Genomic DNA, 19,056 nt, shown 5'->3' on the forward strand with positions numbered 1-19,056 from the left:
TGGCACTCTTCCTTCCTATCAGCAGATCAAGGAGAATTTTTATCTTGCTGGGAGCCTTTGCGTGTGTGCTGTTATTTTTTATTAAAGTCCTTTTGCAGTAATACCAGGAGAAATTTTGCAACTATGTCTGTCTGTCTTGTAGGAAGTGAACAGACAAAAAACCTCCATGTTCTTGATGTTTTAAATAAGCTAGTGAGTAAAAGTCCTTGGAATGCTTTGCCCCACCCCCCTTTTATGCAGTAATATGACCACACCATAGAAGAAGATTTAGCCAAAAAGTAGACATTTAGGAGTGTTGGACATATCTGAGAACAGCAAAGCAGGGGAAGCTCATGCTTCTGCTTGACATTCACCAAGCTCATAGATATTGGGAATAAACTTCCTCTGATGTTATATGAGTTCAGCAGATCTAAGGCCAAGCAGAAGTAAAGTTTGCTGTAAAAAAATAAACAAACAAATAAGCAAAATCCACTGCAAGTGATGCTGTCTAGCACAGACTGGAGACCAAGAGAATTACTGGCACTGGATTCCCATTCCTCAAGATCAGGAAGGGAAGGAACCTTGGAAGGGTGAAATTTCCCCTGCCATTCCCCACCTTATGAATAAACACAAGGGCTCCTTCTCCCCGGCCCTCTCACTGGCACCTTTCACAAGCTCTCCATTGAGTGAACAAGAACGAGGAAACTATGGGGGGATACGCAGCTCTGAATTTACTGGCAGAAACAGCAGCAGTTTCAGCTTGATGCTGTTGACCTCTGATCACTGCTTTAAGTTTTTATGTTCAAGTAGCTGGTACAAGGCCAATTTTATGAATTGAGTTTTAAACTTGTACAAAGGTCTTCAGAAGGAACAAAATTTAGACTGTTAAGCTGTTGAAGTGATGTTGATATTGACGGCAAACCCTCCGATATTGCAGAAACAGAGCCCATAAGGCACTCAGATGCTGAGCAGATACTTTGCATGCGTCAAATGCATTAGTTTAGTGACATGTATCCTCTTCTTGTGCTTCCATGAATGTTTCTCCTCACTGAGAGATGATGACCACCAAAGGCAGTTAGTATAATGTGCTTCATCTGGAATAGAGTCCAGCACAGCAGGGAACTGAGGCCTTGGCACAGAGACAGTTAAGCAAGCCAGATGAGGTTCCAGTCATACCTTTCATAGCCAAGACTGTGCAATTGATTTATGTCCAGTGCTGATGATGACAGAAAAGTGCAGGCTAGTTAAAACAGTGCTCTTGGTGTATTTCATGTATGACTGGACAAAGCTTAACACAGCAGGTCAAAGACATCGCAAAAATTCAGGTCCTTAATAAAGATCCTCATGTGCATCTCAGTGGAAGGCTGCAGAGGGTATCGCCCTGATGAGCTTGGCACTGCCTGCAAGCTGCAGATTCCTGCCCTCGGGCTCTGTTCACACTGTACAGCACCAGCCAGCTGACCTCAGAGCACCTTCATCAGCTGTTTGAAGGGACCTCGCTCAAACTGGCCTCGGGCAGTGCCCAGACCACCCTTCCTGCAGGCAAAACTTGCTGCAAACTCACTTCCAGCACCAACATGCTCGCAGGCAGCTGGGAATCGGTCAACTCGACTTTTGTGTTCTCAGGAACAGTTAAATGAGCTAGGTCCAGCATACCTGAGGAATGTCACTTCCCGCCCAGCTGCAGGAGTTACAGCGAAGGGCAGAAGCCTCCTGGGACAGCCCAACCACCCATTGTACCTCTGATGTCTTTGGGTGTAAGGTGCACAAAGCAGAAAGTGTCCCCCCCCTTCACAGCACCTAGCAGAGCGAGAGCCTCACCCTCCTGGGAAACAGCGTGCACAGTACAAAATCTTATCTCTGTCATTCCCTGCCTTCTTCCCCTTATTATATCGAGAGATAACAAGGATTTTGTGTTTGGATTGTATTGTTTGTAGGGTGGGTTGGTTTTTTGGGTTTTTTTGATGGAGCAGCAAAAACAATATTAAATGCACAAAGAATGCCTGCTGATTTTCATGGCACTATCAATTTCCTCTCCAGCGTGGAGGAGAGGCAAGGTATGGGTCAAGGGAAAAAAGATTTACTTTTCCTTGATACACATAGCCTTGGCAACACAGTTGTGAATGTACTGAATTTGTAATAAGCCATTCAAAAAAAGCTCCCCTAGAAGACTTTATAACTTTGTAGGCAACCAGCCTCCATAATCAAGTCTTACAACATAGCTCGCTACTTCATAAATTTGAAATAAATCATAAAAGGGGCATATTAAAATAATTTGTATCAGTAGGGACTGATTTAAAGCCCAGCTCCTCATCCATCAACGAGAGGCTTTCATTTACTAGCATATTCCTCCAAACTGCAGGAAAAGCTTCGCCAAATCCATTAATAATAGAGAAGAGAGCCTGCACAGGGCAAACGGACAAAGGGAAAGCAGAGAATCATTCTCATAAACTTCTTTTTCTTTACAAGATCCCCTCCAAAAATAATTCCGGGAGACAAAATTAGACATAAAATATTTTTGATCTTTTACTGAAGAATAATTTAGGACCATTTCTAATGCCATTCGGCTCAGAGGGGATAATACATTAAAGGAGAGAGTGGCTGGGAAAAAAAAAAAAAAATTGGAAGGCAGCAAACCCATCGGCTTCACCGGGGGAAGTCTAGCGAGGAAATTATTTATCCTTTGGAAACTGCTAAAGGTGATGCAAAGGGAAGGACTTCCACTTTTTTCCCCCACTTTTCTCGTCGTTTCGGTTGAGCCGCAGTCGGTATTTGCGGTTGGTCCCGGGGAGCGCCCCGGCCCGGAGCGGCGCGTCCCGGCGCCGGGGGAAACCCCGGGCTCCCCCCGGGCTCCTCTGCTGGGTTCCCTGCAAACTGCAGCAGAGCTGGCGGTAGCTCTAACCTGTCCCTTGGATGAGCTCTGTGTTTAGAAGAATTGCTCCAAAAAAACATTTTGTTTGCACACGCTGGCGTGTTTTAGCAAGAAGACTCGGCATCGCCTTTGAAATATGAGAGCCTTAAAAAATCTCCGGCTGCTAGAAGGAGCTATATTTTCTTCACTCTGTCAATCGGCATTTAAATGTGAACTATCTCGAAGCCTTCCGTAGGAAACACAATTAAAGTGTCATTAAGAAAGCATTTTTCTCGTATCCTTTTCTGTAATAAACGAGTTAGGCTCAGTGTTTCCGCGCTGTGTGGTGCGCTGAAACACGCGGTAAATCCGTGGCCATTTAACACACTAATTGGAGTAAAGAGGCTTCAAATTGGGAACAGGATTTCAAGTAGTGCTCCTTTTCATGCCAGCAATGCCAGTATTTTCAGGTGTGTCACATTCAGAGTAACTCACACAGATAAATATTTTGTAGTAGTCACTTTAAAAAAAAAAAAAATCCTTCTTTTTTTCAGAGACATATTAGCAATATAACCGAGGTTAAAAGCCACTTTTTTGTGTGAAGGAAAATGTTCTCACCTAAATTACGGAAATGCTTCGGGAAAGGCTTTTTGTTGGTGGTTTTGATCTTTTAGCTTGGCAAGAACAGGGACTCTTAGAACTCTTGGCAAAAGGTAGAGAGACTTTGCTTTTAGACGAGAAACAGTTTATTTTACCGTCTTTTTGCGGTGCCAATTTCTCTATTTGAAATAAGCGGCACGTTGTTTTCTTTCTGGTAATGCTGTTTTCTTGCTGTCTTCCCACGTGTAGCTCCGTGCCTCGCTGTCTCCAGCGAAAAGATTGTGAAGACGTGGACAAAAAACACGGGGGGACTCCACGCACCCGCTGCTGAGCTGGGAGAGGGAAATGCACAGAAAATTATTCGGGCAGAGTTGCTGAATGAAGAAGTTAAATAAAGACAGACTGAGGTAAGATTTCCACGAGGTAATACTTCCACTGAACTAATTCCCGGAGGAAAGATCAGAAGACTCGTGGGAGATTCCCCACCCTTCCCCCCCACCTTTTTTTTTCCCTGCGACCAAAACGCTTATGTTTTGCCACCTCACCAGGTTGTTTAATCAACAGGGACTGTGATAACATCCAGAATTTTATAGCCATTAACAAATCCGTTAAATCTTATTGGATTATCTTTATAGCCACTAAAGGGGACCTCACCTTCCCCATGTCTGATTTTGAGTCATAACTCATGCACGGTTGTTCTGCAATCCTGTGTGAAAGGGCTGTAGACTCACAATATAGACCTCAAATTCCCCTTGTTCTCAGAGATGCTCTGCCAAGGGTGTAAATATTCCTCAAGGCTTCAAACAGAAGTTGTTGCTGAGGGCTTTGGGGACAAACCCTGCCCTACCTGGGACCCTTCAGCTCTCAGGTAGGAGCTCCTACCACAAGGTATGACCCCAAACCCTCTGGAAACTCGCACAGGCTTTTTGCCAAGCCCCCAAACAAACAGCGGGTGCCCCCCCAAAAAGTCTCCCCGCCGGTACCAGAGACCCAGCGCCTCGGACAGGGGAGATTCGGCTCCGACCGTATCCCTGAGACATCTCAGGTCTCTGGGACCGTCCCCAGCTGACCCTTGTTCCCTCAGTCACCTCACGGGGTCGGTCACGGAGCTGCCCTACCTATCGACCCAGTTGTTACTTCCTTTGGAGCCGCTTTGGATTTGCTTTGTGGTTCTGTCTTCTTTCTTTTTAATGGGAACACGTACGGGTTTTGCAATAAGCCCCTTGCGATATTTCTGTTTTACATCAAATTTTGATTTGCTCTTCTGACAAAAGGCTTTCAGAAAAGTCTTTTGTTATTGTTGCTGAGGCAGATTTCAGCTTGCTGTTACCTAAAGCCATCTCCCCTGTCATGGTTTCAGGCAGAAACAAATCAGCCTTAATTTTGTTCATTTCAGGTTTTAATCCCTTGCCGTTGGATATATTTTTACATATAAAAATATAGATTTCTATAATTTATAATATGTAATATATATGTGTGCATTTTATACTTTATATGAATACATCTTTTTATATACATATATATATCTCCCTTTTCCCCCCTGCTGCAGTTTTTATGGTTGTACTGAGTTTGCAGGATTGTACCTTGTCACACAGACCCCCCGGGCAGAGTAAACGTCCGTGAACTCTCCGCCCTCCCGGAAGGGCTGACCTGTGCTCTCTGCACTGAAAAGCAGCTCCTGCCTTTCTTGGTGTGTCCTCCCTGGCCCAGTGCTTTTTCTCTTTTAACCCCAAATAATTTTTCAAAGCAGCCTCCTGGCCGGGAGTGCTGAGTGCTGGCCTTCGTGAGGGCTGGCTGGGATGCAGAGACCCAGGCTTGACCCCATCTCTGGTCCTCAGGCCAAGCTGGGCCCATCTTTGGGTGAATTCATTTCAGGCTGAACTTTGTGTGAACCTGGGCCCGAGGGGAAGGGAACCCGACAGAGCAAGGCTGAGGGAGGCAAGTTCTGAGCAAACCCATCAGCCTGAGTAAATATTGAACAAGTCCATGTGAAGGCTGGGGTTGAAATGGAGCTGTCAGACCAGTGTAAACTGAAAGGATAGGTGAGGCCTCTGAAGAGCAAGGAAACATTTTGTACACTCACTTCTGCAATTGTTCCTTCCACCCAAGCCCTTTGCCCCAGACCTCATTTCACCTGCCTGAGAGGCTAAAGCAACCCTGAAGCTGATCGGCGCTGAAATATCTGTGTTGGTGGAAGCGGATGGCTGAGGGGCAGAGGGGTGAGCAAGGGGACAGCACCGTGGGGTGGCCCTTCCAGTGTGATGAGCAGGGAGCGTTACAGCTGGGGTCAGACATGAGACAGCAGGTTGGAGGTCCCCGACTTAAATGCAGGTCAACTATGCAGCATCAATCCTGAAAAATAAATATACTATATATTTGATACAGAAACAAGTGAAATATAAATATATATAAATAATATATAATATATATAATCCAAATAAACACACATATGCCCAGCTCCCAGCACCAAGCCCTACGGTGCTGCTGGGGCTGTGGGGCAGGCGAAGTCCCAGGCATGGGGAAGGGCCGTTGGGTGTGCAAGTTCTCCCACCCAGTCAGGATCTGAGGGCAGCTGCACTCACCCAGCACTTCCCACAGCTGCAGGTCTTTTGCCTGGTTCTCCAGGGATTGTAGTGACCCCTAAAAATGTGTTCATGTCAAAATGTTGAGAGAACTTAGCAGGCATGAAAATCCTTCCTGGTTTACTTGATGCAGGGTGTATCATCTCCCTTGGCAATGTTGGCACATAAGCAGGTGCATGGGCACCTTGCTGCCTTGGCGCCACCCACAGAAGGTGGATCAAACTCTGTTGCAGTTCTGACTCGCTCGCTGTGTGATGAAAATGTCTCACCCTCGTCCTGCTCTGGTTTGGCAGAGAGCTGGGGAAGGGGTGGTCCCTGATTAGATTTTCTGTGTGAAACAAGTTTGGAGAAACCCAGAAGGCTTCCTCCCCTCTTCACCTCCACTTCAAGGCATCAAAGGCCAGCAATAGCCCAACCTAGCCACACTACAGTCACTGAGGGGGAGGTTTTGTCCCCAGACAGAGACCCCCAGGGCACTTCACACCTTTGGTGCAAAGAGGCTCCGGGAGCAGAGTTAATAGCAGCCACCAAAGTGGAGTTAAAAGTAAGGAAGTCTTCAGGGTAATATTATTATTATTTTTTAATAGAATGTCCTCTTTGGAGATCAAAAGGGCCTCACATTGTGAGAACAAATGCTTTAGGGAGAGGAGACACATTTCACACCAAGGGGTAAGGAACAGATGGCCCTGGAGTAGCTGCCACGCCAGGCCAGAGCGCCACATGTGCTCCTCCAGGCTCTGCTCCCAGAGCAGAGCCAGAGGAGAGGACTCTGGGCGTCCCTTCCCCGTCCCCTCCTCCCGCAGAGGGGCAACAGCTCCAACACAGTGACTGCCATTAATAATTTACACAGTTACGTTTCTTTAACTGGGAATTTCCCCTTCCTTTGGGATATTAAAAGAATAAATCTCCATTAAGACGTGGCTTTGTGTGCGAGTGTACAGGGGCACTTGCTAATTTTCCTCCTCATGAAAAATGCAATACCAGGGACCCACTGACAGACACACACGGAGATATGGGAATATACTGGATTATAAATGGCCACATCGTTGTGTACCATTTCTATAAAACAAAGGACTGTGTGTAGACCTCGTATTTGTGATAAAGCCCGACTATGGCTGTAGGGCTAAGTCTTGATAGGGACTTCTGCATGTGGTCTTCTCATGTGTGCCTCTTCTGTGTGTCTATGCAGACGTGCTGTGGGAAGGAGTACACGTTCACGCCCTGTATGGATACATAGGTACCCATGTGGGTACTGAAGTACCTGTGCCCGCTGGTTTTCGGCTTCTCTGCGTGTGGGGTGGACGCGGGTGTCCCTCACCACCTCATAGGACCATCTGCTACCGGCCAAGGGACCCCCAGCCACGGGTGTCCTGGCGTGGCCTTTCCAGCCGGCTCCTGCTTCACAGCAGTGGGTTTCGGGCTCTTAAGACAAAAAGGAGCGTGGGAAACTTGGAGGGAGAGCAGGAGGGGAAAACGAGATGAGCTGTGTGCGGTGGTCGTTGTTGGAGAAACACGGCTCGGCAGCGAGGGGGGCGAAGGGAACGGGGTGAGGGGGGAGCCCGGAGGGGGTTACATATGTAAGGGCGCATCGGCACCGTCTCTGCGGACTCTTCCGGAGAGTCCCTTTGAGTTTCAACGGCCGGCCCGGCGCTGCCCGCCTCCCCGGGCACGGAGCCAGCGGGGCTCTGGCCCCTGCCCGGGAGGCTCAGGAGCAGAGCGGGGCCCAGAGACACAACCGGGGGCAAACATCGTCTCAGTGGAAACCCACGATCTTTCTGAAGCACGACGCCCTGTTTCCATGAGACAGCTTAAATCGCACAGCTTCAACAAAACCTTCCATCGCGTTGGTTCAACGAATAGGTTAAACCAAGCTGACTCACACCCAACAGGTTGTAAAGTCAATCTGGCTGCCTGTGTGGGGTTTTTTTTCCTCTCTCCTGAGGTTTTGCAAACTGCTAGTGTAACAAAACCCTCTTTTCACCTTTTCCCCCTCTTTTTCTTTTTTTCTTTTCCTTATCTCTGAGCTAATTGGCCCCTCAAAATTCTTTTCTTTCGAGCAAGAGACGTGTATGAGGTGGGGGGAGATTTTACTGGAGGGGAAGAGCGATGCCCTGTCGCCCAGGGACCTGCAGATGAGGCGGGCCGGGGCCGAGCGGAGCTGCGGGGCAGGGTGCCCGGTTCCAGCAGGTACTTTGGCTCATTCCTCGCCCCACTCACGCCCCCACCGAAAAGATTTGCAAATTTGACGAAGCCAGAACAATAGTTGCTCCTGGCAGCCCCTCTGTTTACTTGTTTAGAAATCCCAGAGGCGTTTCGAGGTAAAAAGGTCAGAGCTATACGCGGGTTCGCTGCCTCCTCCCTCCCCGCCCGGCCCCGGGACGGCTCTGCCCCCCCGCCCAGCGCTCCGGTACACGCTCCGGGCTGCGGGCGCCATCCGCCCGCGAACTGGTCTTCTGTGTTATTTATACTGTAGAAAACACCCTTTCAGGGGTCGCCTTGGGAAGCTGAGGGAAGGAAAGTAAAGTGGCGCTTCGTTTTCGTTTTGAGTTGGATGAGCATCACAGATGTGCTCCGTATAAATGAGAAAATCGGTTTGCCCCACCCCGGACCCCAAGTCCGTCCCAGCTGATGTTGCTGCTTCAGCAATGCAGATCTGCTTCCGCGCCGGGATGCTTACACTGAGGATGAGGATGATTTTCTGTCTCATCAGGCCTCGTCGCACTGTAAAATAACTCCGCGTGGGGAGCACCCTGTTTCTATCCGGCCCGGTCTGGGCGACTTGCTCTGAACACCCCCGAAGCGGAGGCGAGGGCCAGGCCCGATCCTGCTGATGCCGGGGATGGGGGGGGCGTAGGGTACCGGCAGGAAGCAAGATCGGGCGGTTTGTTTGGGAGCTCTGGCAGCAGCCGGAGACCTTTTCCTTCCTCCTCCTCCTCCCTCCGAACCCGGGCTCCCCCCGCCCCGTGTCGCGCCTTTCCCTGGACTGGAGGGATTTCCATTTCGCTCAGAGTCGAGAGGGCTTGCATGTGGAAAAAGTAAACTTTATTAGACTGAGGTAGTTTCATTTCGAGATACAGAGCACGGGGAAGGGAGTGGAAGGGAAATAGGAGATTCCGATTAAGAAACCGCTAGTTTTTCTCGATGACGTTTTTCCCTTTAAAACAATCTTCAACAAAAGTCGCCGTGGTTTTCAGTTCGTCCTACCCTAAAGTTTCTTGTGGGGAAGGGAAACAATTTAGCCATACTTAAATAATGGTTTTATCGGACTTCGATAAGCCTGAGAGGGTGGGGGTACACGGAACCGTGCTACTTCGCTCCAGGACTTCAGGCTATCGAGACGTACAATAAATAGCAGCCAGTGCATCAGTGCCTGGGGGAGCCAAGCCCCGCGGCCCCCCCGCAGCCTTGTTCCCGTCCACCTTCACACCTCCTACGACAGTGACCGTTGCCCAAAGTACCCCGAGGTCTGCCTTCACCTCATCTCGTTTTCTCTGATAGCACAACCCGCCCTCCCCCAGGATCAGTAACAGTCATAGTCGCAGAGCGTGTGAAAAACCCTGTAAAGCAGTAATAGTGCAAAATGGTAGCAGAAGAGTTGCATTTTTTGCTTGGTGTTTGGGTCTTTGCAGAGGGCTCTGGCATCTTGGGCGCCTCAGATCTCGTTCCAAAATATACATAGAGTAAATAAAAGGGAAACAAACAAACAAAAAAAAAATACCCCAAACTTTTTTACAATCTCGCGAGGAGGAAAAATACATCAAACGTAGGATTCTTGCAGGCAAAAGTCGTTGTGCACATTTTTAAAACAGGAGAAAACTAAATTCGTTTTAAAGTTTCTGTAGTTGAAAGTGCAGTTCCTATAGGGGAGGGAGAAAGGAGAGGGAGAAACGTCCCTGAGACAAACGCCTATTGCTAAGGATATACGAGGACGCGGCCGCTCCTTTGGAGTCCAGTGTTTTACAGAGGGTCTATAAATTAAGAGAGAAATGCAAGTGGGAGAACTGGTATCACACGCGTGTGGAGACGGCCAGAGCCGAAGGGACTGCTCGGAGGGAAGCGTGGCCTTGCTTCCACGCGTGTGTGCGGACCGGGCTGTGCGTGGGAGGTGCGTGGTCGTGCCTGTGTGTCTGCTGGGGTCTGCAAGGAGCAGCTGCCCCTCGAGGGCAGCCCCGGGCTCATCCCTGTGCCCCCCCCCCGGGACGCGTTTCAGGAAGACACGGAGCTGGGGGAGGCCTCAGGTGAGGTGCAGTTGGACTGATCCGAGGCTTCACTCGCTTCCTTAGCAGACCTGGAGGCAGCAGCCGGGGCGAGACCTTCCTTTTCCCTTTTCTTCTGCTTCATCCGCCTGTTCTGAAACCAGATCTTGACTTGGGTTTCGTTGAGCTCCAGGGTAGCTGCGATCTCCACCCTCCGGGCCCGGGTGAGATACTTGTTAAAGTGAAACTCCTTCTCCAGCTCCGTCAGCTGCTTGGTGGTGAAGTTGGTGCGGATGGTGTTGGGCTGGCCCAGCAGTCCGTACTCCGACACTTTAGCTGTTAAAGAGCAAACACAAACAGGGCAGGAGCAACCAGAGAAATTCCCTCGCTGGGGGGGGGAGGCTTTCCCCGCTCCCCTTCTCTCCTGGGCATTTGGTCCCTCCACTGCTCGGAGCTTCGTGCTCCCTCCCGCATCCTCAGCTGTCCCTGGCTTCCCAGCCCAGGGATACGCACCTCCCCGGGCTCTGCAGAGCTGCCCCCCTTCCCTTCCAACCATTCCTCCCAGTTCGGTGCAAACTGCCATGAAACTTGAACGTGCCTGGGAAGGATTGGAAGAGGAGGGCGAAGGTGATGATGGGGGGAGGAGGGAAGATCGTGATTTAAGGAAGATTGTGGAGAAGGAAGTTGAACAATAGGGGAGATGGAAGCCACGACTGTGGAAGAAGCAGGAAGCCCGGAGCGTTTCCTATTCCGAGCTAGGCTTAAATCGCATTGGGCCTGCGGGAAACTGAGCTCAGGGACCCTCCATCAGATGTGTCTGGACAATCTCTAGCGGGCTTTTCCGCAGCGTCCAGCTGGTGTTTAAAAAAAGAAAAAACAACCAAACCCAAACCCAAAGCAAACCAAATCCGTGTTCCCCTGGCAGATGAGCACAGCCACGAGCCCAGCTACCTTGGGGTTTGTAAAGCCCGGGGAAGGCAACCTTTCCGTGCAGGGCTGGAGAGCTGCCCCCCACCTCCTTCCTCCCCCGGGTGGGGACCATCCTCCCCCAGCTCTGCGCTCCCCAAACTCACCTGTCTTGGGGGGGTTCCTCTTCACTTTCATCCAGTCGAAGGTCTGCGTGGCGCTGGCGTTGGGGCACGGCTCGGAGGGGCACGCAGGGTCTTTGTCCTCGTTTAAAGAAGTCGAGAGGTTGCTGTAAACGCCGGGCAAGTAACTGGGCTGCTCCTGCCCGTAAAGGTGTTGTTGCTGGTACTGCCCAGCGGCCCCGCAGTAGCTCTCTGCTATGGAGCTGAGGTTAGATCCCGCGTTGGCGGAGTAGGCGGCCGCTTGGAAGTACACACCATCCGCGTCCTGCTGGCCGAGGTAGAGCTGGTGGTGCCCGTAGCTGGGGCTGCAGGTTTGGTCTGGGTCCCCGCCGGCCGGGGCAGCGCCGGCGAAGGGGATGGGGCGGCCGGAGGAGGGAGGATGGTAGCCGGGGCTCTGCGGGGGGAGAGGGGCGGCCGCGCTCCCTCCCACGCCAAAGCGCCCGTCTCCGTTAAAAGTGTCACTGGCGGGGCTACCTGAGCAGGAGGGGAAGGAAGGGGAGCTTTGCTCTAAATGGTGGTAGGCGCCCGTCCCACGGTTACAAATTGCATACTCTAAGAAGGAGTTCATCCTAGTATTGTCCATCTGCCACTGATGGAGGAGGGTCAGCCTGTTTTGGGGGGGATTCCGCCTGCCCTACAACCTTTAGATAGTATGTCAAAGCTGTAAAACTTCCTTCCATGCATCGCTGGCCCTCGAACCCCGCAGCCTTCGGCGGGGCCGGGGTGGGGGTGGGGGGGGGGGGCCTGAGCTCATCCATCAAGGCCCTGACATTTGCATGACAAAGGGGTTTCAATCAAATCCTGCCCATCAATCTGATAACAACACGAATACGTCAAAATCTTTCCTCAAAGACTTTAAAAGAGAGGAGGGAGGTGGGGTGCGGGGAGGTGGAGGGGAAGAGGGGCTGAGGGAAGAATTAGAACAACTGTTTTAAGTGCTAAAAAGGCCCCCAAGTTATGCGATCAGCCAATTCCACCAGAACTTCCTCCTGCCCCGACTTAAAAAGAAGGTTTTGCCCAACCCTAGCTCCATGTGAGAAAAAGAAAGGCAGTGGGAAAAGAGGTAGGGAGGTCTGACAGCTCTTCCCCCAAGCATAAAAGGATGCTCTTTTCTTAATTTCGAAACTTTGCCCTAGAAATAGACTTGAAGATGTTTGGCGTTTTCTGGGCTGAGGAGTCTAATAAAAGCTCCGAAGAAAAATACGCTCCATGTGTTTTAATTTTGCCACACCGGCTTTGTGTCTAGGGCCAGTGTGGATAAAAGCAATGTAATTAAATCAATATTCTAATGAGACGATGAAATAAAGTTAGGAAGACAAAATGTCTTTTGTTGGAGAGATACCATGCCCAGCTTAGCAGTTGGAGGAATGGAACTAAAAATGATCCATGTGTCTATCTACGTATCTTCCTATCCATCTGCTTACCCACGCACCTACCTGTCTACATGTTTACTATTGAAAACAGGAGGTGTTTTAAGAGCTCTAACCAGTGCTGGAACTTTCAACTCTTCCTTTCCATGGCAATCTTGGTTTGATCTTTCCCCGAATCTGTTGCCAGACTGGAGCTTTCCCCTAGCAGAGTCCAGCTGATGAGTAGGTGGAAAGACACTGGCTTCAGGCCGGCCACTCCACTGCAGAGAGAATGGAAACATAGGTAGGCAACATTTATTTACTTGTTAGCAGAAGGGAGACAAGAGCACCCAACAATATGACGCCCACAGTCATTTGTTACTTGTCAAGATATTTACTGGTTATTCAGCCTCTAAGAAGAACCAGGAGGGCTCTTTTTTTTTTTTTTTTTCTTCCCCAGGCCAAAAGTTCACTTTGAAAGGCATAAACACATCCTTCAGCTGGTAGGTTTGGCTGATGCAACACAGTTGGGGTAACATTTGTTAAGAAACTGCAACACAGGCAGCCATGGCATCAACCTTCCTCCCTGCTCTAAATCCCCCCGAGAGAGAGCGAGTTTAGCCAATTACAATTCTCGTCCTTCAATAAAAAGAATAAGGAGAAAACTATTTCCAGAGCTGCGTGACTATTTATTCATTTATTCCGCCGACTTTGCTGATGCTGAGATATTCAAGAAGAAAACCTTTCAGGTTACAAATGTTCTCTGAAACTCGCTAGCTCCTTTTTTGCATAGAACAACCGAAAGTGATCATAAAGATTCAAAGCAACTCTCATGTCATTCCCCTTGCAAGAGAAATCGGTTTCTAATTTGATTCCAGGAGTGCTTTTTATATTATGTTGCACTCGCGTTTAAATTGAATGTATTATATTTAAACGATGCCTACAATAGGTGATTTATGGGTGTAAAATGAAAAAAGAAAAGGATAGATGTTTATTTCATCCTTGAATCAATTGTTTCATATTGTCTGATAATTTTCCACTGTGATCTCACTCCACTGTTACATTAAGGGGATGCTTTATGTCATTAAAATACAGCTGTGTTCCGGAGTTTCAGAATTAGCTCCAAGAGAACTCACTGCTGCGGAATTATGGAGAAAAAAGTTTTGCTATCCATCTCCTCTCAGCGAAGGCTAAACCAAAGCTTGGACCTGAGGCAGCTCTGGGGTGAAAGCACGGAGTTTCTTTGGTAGATGGAAAAATCGGACAGGGCGGGATCAAAATTTTAGCAGCAAGCATCCCAACCCGAGCAGGAGATGAAGTGCGGTCTTCGGGAGTCACTCCAGCCTGGCTTTTGGGGGAAAGTGAAGATACCGGTGAGATGAGTGTGTGAAAGTGAAGGTAGAGCCGAGGAGGGGATGTGCGGAGGTGAAGTCACTTTAGCAAAGGCTTTTTTGGTCTTTCTGTTGAGGTAACGGTCAGATCACGAACGATGGGGTGTTCTGGGAGCCGAATTCCTCCCAGAAAGGGGCCGCTGCCTTCCGGCTCTTCCCTGCCCGCGGGCGCCGCGGGACCGCTCGCCATCTGCTCCCCTCCGCAGCCTGCTCAGGCCCCTCACTTCTTAACTGCTGTGGAAGCCGGGGCAGCAGAACACCGGGCAGATCTCGGGGGGTGCTGAGCTCCCACCCCCTGCCCGGGGCCGGCATCTCTGGGGCTCCCCTGTCCGACCCTTCCCGGAGGTGCCAGGCTGACGGCCCCAGGTAGGGAGGGCAGGGTGGCAGCGCTTTAGCCCACGCTGCCCTCGGGCTCTGGTTTACCTCCCCAAAGTGACACAGTCTTCCCCAAAACGCATGGCTTGTGGCGACTGCGTGGTATTTTCGAAAGCCTCAGTGTCAACGTGCGTGCAGGCGCACTGGGAAATGGCTTAGGAATCGCTTTTCCAAATTTCCTGCTTAGCCCCTTGCCCTGGATCCGATATCAAATTACTGCTGTTATTATTATTGATTTGAATTCCCCTTGCGGAGAATGTGTGAGACCCAGTTTTGGTACAGACCTTCCTAACCTGCAGGAGAAAGAAATACCAGATTATTGTTACAACCAATTGCCGGGTGAGATTTACAGGTTTATTTCTGTAAAACCTCCATTACGGGGAGTTGAGACAGGAAAGGTGGTCAAAGAATAGGTGTAGGTGGAGATTCTCAAATTATCAGAACTCTGTCCTATATCCTCCCCAAATCGTTACTTAGTCTTTCATTATATTTATTACCTAATTTTCACTTATGTATTGAGGGAGACTAATTATTTCTACCCCCTAAACCACAGACGGCACCGTTTTGGGGATGCTGCTGTCCTTCACTCAACGGGATTAAACCAAAATATCTGGAGATGGATGAGGCTAGAGGGTGGGCGGGGAATTTTTAGCTCTTGATTCCTGGAAAAAAGAAACTCTGCTGTCCAGGAGCGGGCTGGTTTGATCCATGGGAGGCAGAGGAAATCCCTTCCTTCCCTGTTGATCCCCATTTCTTGCACGGCACTGGGCGTGCAGCGCTCCGCAGAGAGCTGCTCGCCCGCTCCCCCAGAGCTGACGCTGCCCTAAAGCACTTCAGGAGCTACCGCCCCACACTCCCAGGCTTCATTTGATGAGCAGATAAGAAATGAGGAGGTCACCAGCGGAATAACATCGTTTTTTCCACGGAGCTCTTGGTGGCAGGGGACCTCTCATGCCCACCAAAGGCACTCCGTGCTCTTGGCCGCTCCGTCCACCCCGAGGCGGAGGGATGCGGTGTGACAAATCCTGGGGCAGCTCATGGGCTCGCACACCCACACCCCCTCACTACTAAATTAGCAAGATGGAGCTTTTGGCCCCCTAGGGAAAGCCACACCTTTTGTTCCAACCCGATGAAGACATCTTATTAAAAGAAACCTTTTCTGGAGAGCAGTTTCTCCCTTTTAGCGGCATAAAACGACTCCACGAAACTCGGGGCTGCAGCAGCCTGGGGGGGTGGGGGGAGATCGAGGGGAGATTTCTCCCTTCCCGAAGAGATGGTTCGTTTGCTCTCAAACAGCTTCCCTGACATGGAGGATAGGGCCCTTCTGAAGGCGGTTTGTGCCAACACCTCTTGTAACAAATTTTTTACTGGTGGAGTTTTCTGTGCGGGCGACACAGAAGGAATGAAGCGTTTCCAAAGGCTCCAGAGTGCCCAGAGTCTTCGGATGCTTCGTTTTGGAGTTAAATATAACTCTCTGCTGCGGAGAAAGTTTGTGTCGTGCATAAGAAATGTCACTTCTGGCTCCGGGCGGGGTGATTTATAAGGAGCACTGCTGACGCTGGGGGTGCGTGTTTGGCTGCGGACTTCGTTATCACCAAAAAGGACTCGTCCCTAGAAATTGTCAGAGAAATTTATAACTCCGGCATGCGTCTTGGTTAGATCATAGCCTACTAAGCTATATTTGGGGCTAAAAACTGAAGAGGGAAAGTAAAATAGTATGTGGAAGAATGTTTCAGGATTTGGGAGTCCAGAAAAACGCAGAAGGAATCCTTTTAATGAGTTACAAGCACCGGGCTATCTCCGAGCTGCAGAATAAATACGAGACAATTAAGATAAGATATAATAATTCTTATCTGCTGCTCCCGGGAGCAGGGCGGGCGCAGCGGCGGGGGCCGGCCGGAGGCCGGGTCGGGTCGGGGACCGGCACCGTGACCAGTTCCAGCACGATGTCGTGAGGGTCCCTGTGGACGGGGACGGTCCACAGGTGGTCAGCATGCCTCGGAGGGGATGAGAGCCTTCTTACCAGGGAAAGGGACACGGTTTGTGTTCTCAGTCTCCTGAACAGAAATTTGAGTGGAAGATCTGAGTGAGAAATGCCTCTTTCGATATTTTTGCTTTTCAGGGTGGCACAAATGCCTCAAATCCCGCCTCCTGCTGCGCTAAAAGATCAAATTCCTCCTCCGATGGCTCTGGGGAACTTGTCCTGTTCCCTTATGAATCGCATCGGCTACTTCTCTGTGGTCCCCAGGGCAGGGGTGTGTCTGTAAGCCGGGTCGTTTCACTAATGAGGTTCATTTAAGCCTCTCTATTCCGTGAGGGTGGAGAGGAGGGGTCTGTATCTGCTGCTCCTGGGCGCAGCAGTGCTTTTCCTCTCAGTAGACATACCCTGTGCGCTCCTCATCCCGGCCGAGCCCCGCTCCAGGCCGTCCTTGCCTTCCCCCAGGACAGCTCGGCGACCCCGAGAGACCCTCGCCCGGGCCCGGCTGGGTCTGGGCTCAGGGGGATGCAGGGCCGGGACTGCACCCGAGGGCTTCCAAACCCTCCGCGTTTCATTCAGACCCAGCACCCGGCAGGCCCGGCGTGGGCTCGCTCCACCTAAACCCGCCCCTTAATCAGTGCATCCATTCATTAACAACTTCATTAACGTTGCTAATGTGAGTAGGTCAGCATTAGTAATATCAACCAGCATCAGTTTAAACAGAATCCCGCTGGGGTTGAGGACTGGTTTCACCTGGGCGAACTCCAGAGTTTCTGAAGTTAGTTTCTCCGGGCTCAGCACTCTGTATTTTCCCCTTAGACGTATATAAAGAGGAATAAAATAAAAAAAAAAATAATAAAAAAAAAAAAAAACGGCAAAGCTGGAATAGATGCAGGAGATGCCAGGCTGTCGAGCAGTAGGTGGTCCCCCCTGCCAGCTCCTTCCTTTGCTGGTAGTGGAGCATTAGCACCGTTCTTCAAGCTCCGGCCACAGAGGACTGGGATGCGGGTAAGTGCTGGAAAAGGATGCTACAACTCAGCTGGAAAAACGGTCGCTGGAGGGGCTATTCCCGGAAAGCCGCGGTCTGGCGACGGCAGCTGAGGAGGAAGGCCGGGGTGATTCCCCAGGAGAAGTTAACTCTTCCTACCTCACCCATCAATGGCTCAACTCCTGCCGCGCTCTCTCCCCCGCGCCTCCTTCACGGAAGGTTTTCCGCCTTGAGCCTTCCCATGGCTCTAATGGGTTGGTTCAACATCTTCAGGGCTTCGAGTAGCTCTTTAGCAAACACATCCCCAGACTAGATCAGCACAAGATAAATATTACTTTAACATCCCTACAACACGTGCGAGCGTATCTCATTTGCATATTTCTAGGTTAATAATCGTGAGGCAATTGCAGTGTTTTGACAACGATCAAGAGCTGAATACGCTTAATATGCTTAATATATGCCCTCCAGTTGCACAGAACAGAAGGGCAGGGTTGCAAATATGCATTCCCCATTTGTTTGACATTTTGAAGAAGGTAAAGAATGGCTGAACTAATGGCGAAATCTTACAGTCATTCAATAATTTAGATTTTATTGAATATTCCCCTTCTTTTCTCCGACATTTCAGTCTTGCTAATTAGGACAAATAAGAAGGGGCCTGCTGTTAGCAAGGATAATAACTGGCGAGCTTCCATTTATTAAGTCACTTTCCGTGGGTGTAGAATTGATCTGTGGCTGTGACTGGCATGCTTTCTAGACCTGCAGCAACTTTGAGAAGTCATTATGATTTGCAGAAGGGCCCTTGTTAGAGATCTGTATTGATAAGGTGTCAGAGTTTACGTTGGGGGGTTCGTGGAAGCCCCTTCCCCGCCCCCGTCTCAGCCCGGCGCTGGGGGGCGGGGGGAGGCCGCCCCCTCCCAGCCCCCTGCAAGGGGGGACCCTACAGAGGACGGTGTCCCTCTTGCCCCCACCCCTCCGCCTCTCCCTTCCCCTCCTCCCTTCCGCACGGAAAGGGTGAGTGTGTTTGTGGAAATCAGCTGCAAGATCGGTTGAGATGTATCTGTGTGCACGTAGTTTTAAGTCGAATAAGAAGTTCCCTTCTCTGGAGAGGCAAAGGGGATGTGCAGATCCGTGATCCCAACCGGAACAGGGCAAGGCTGAGCGGCCCCCACCGCTGCGAGCCCAGGGCTACCCGGTTGGCTCTCGGGGCTCTTGGCGTGGGCCATCCCCGACCATCTGATTCCCTGCTCCCGCCGGCCCCAAAAAAGCCTGTATTCAGGATTGCGAGGGGGAGGAGGCGAGAGGGGAAATATGTAAAGCGCTGGAACAAATGGCGCTTTGATAGACAACGTCTGGCAGTGCCAACGCTGCCGCTGAGTATGTTCCAGAAGCTGGAGATATTAAATAAACTTAAAGATAATGAATAGCCTTCTGTGGTACTTGGGCTGTGCTTGGGCTTTCTTTCCCCCCCGCACGGCTCTGGGACTTCCAGAGCGGAGAGGAATCGGTGAGAGAAGGCAGCGCCATGGGGGAGGGATGTGATGACTCCCAGGCTGGGATGCGACGGCAACTCGTCTGCAGGCAGTGCAAACTGTGCACTACACGCTGCCTTTTATTTATGGGAAGGTGTTAAGTAATGTTCACTTTCATTTTTTAATTGCAATCTACTTCGATTTTCAATA

At 50.3% G+C, this 19,056-nt stretch overlaps 1 protein-coding gene across 1 annotated transcript; it reads right to left on the bottom strand.

The window, feature by feature from the left end:
* Positions 1–10,218: 10,218 nt before the first annotated feature.
* HOXB1 (homeobox B1) lies at positions 10,219–11,879 on the bottom strand. Its single transcript, XM_009892181.1, has 2 exons — positions 11,282–11,879; positions 10,219–10,544 (listed from the first exon to the last, which is right to left on the bottom strand). The coding sequence occupies exons 1-2, from the start codon at positions 11,877–11,879 to the stop codon at positions 10,219–10,221; spliced, it is 924 nt and encodes a 307-aa protein (XP_009890483.1).
* Positions 11,880–19,056: the final 7,177 nt, after the last annotated feature.

Source organism: Charadrius vociferus, unplaced genomic scaffold (assembly GCF_000708025.1).
Source record: "Charadrius vociferus isolate BGI_N301 unplaced genomic scaffold, ASM70802v2 scaffold509, whole genome shotgun sequence".
NCBI lineage: Eukaryota > Metazoa > Chordata > Aves > Charadriiformes > Charadriidae > Charadrius > Charadrius vociferus.

What these genes read in the sequence shown, in the direction of transcription:
- HOXB1 (XM_009892181.1), bottom strand. Translation starts at nt 11,879, where the DNA reads ATGGACAATACTAGGATGAACTCCTTCTTAGAGTATGCAATTTGTAAC. An exon ending in GAGGAACCCCCCCAAGACAG is followed by an intron (nt 10,545 to 11,281) that starts GTGAGTTTGGGG and finishes GCTCTTTAACAG; the next exon opens with CTAAAGTGTCGGAGTACGGA.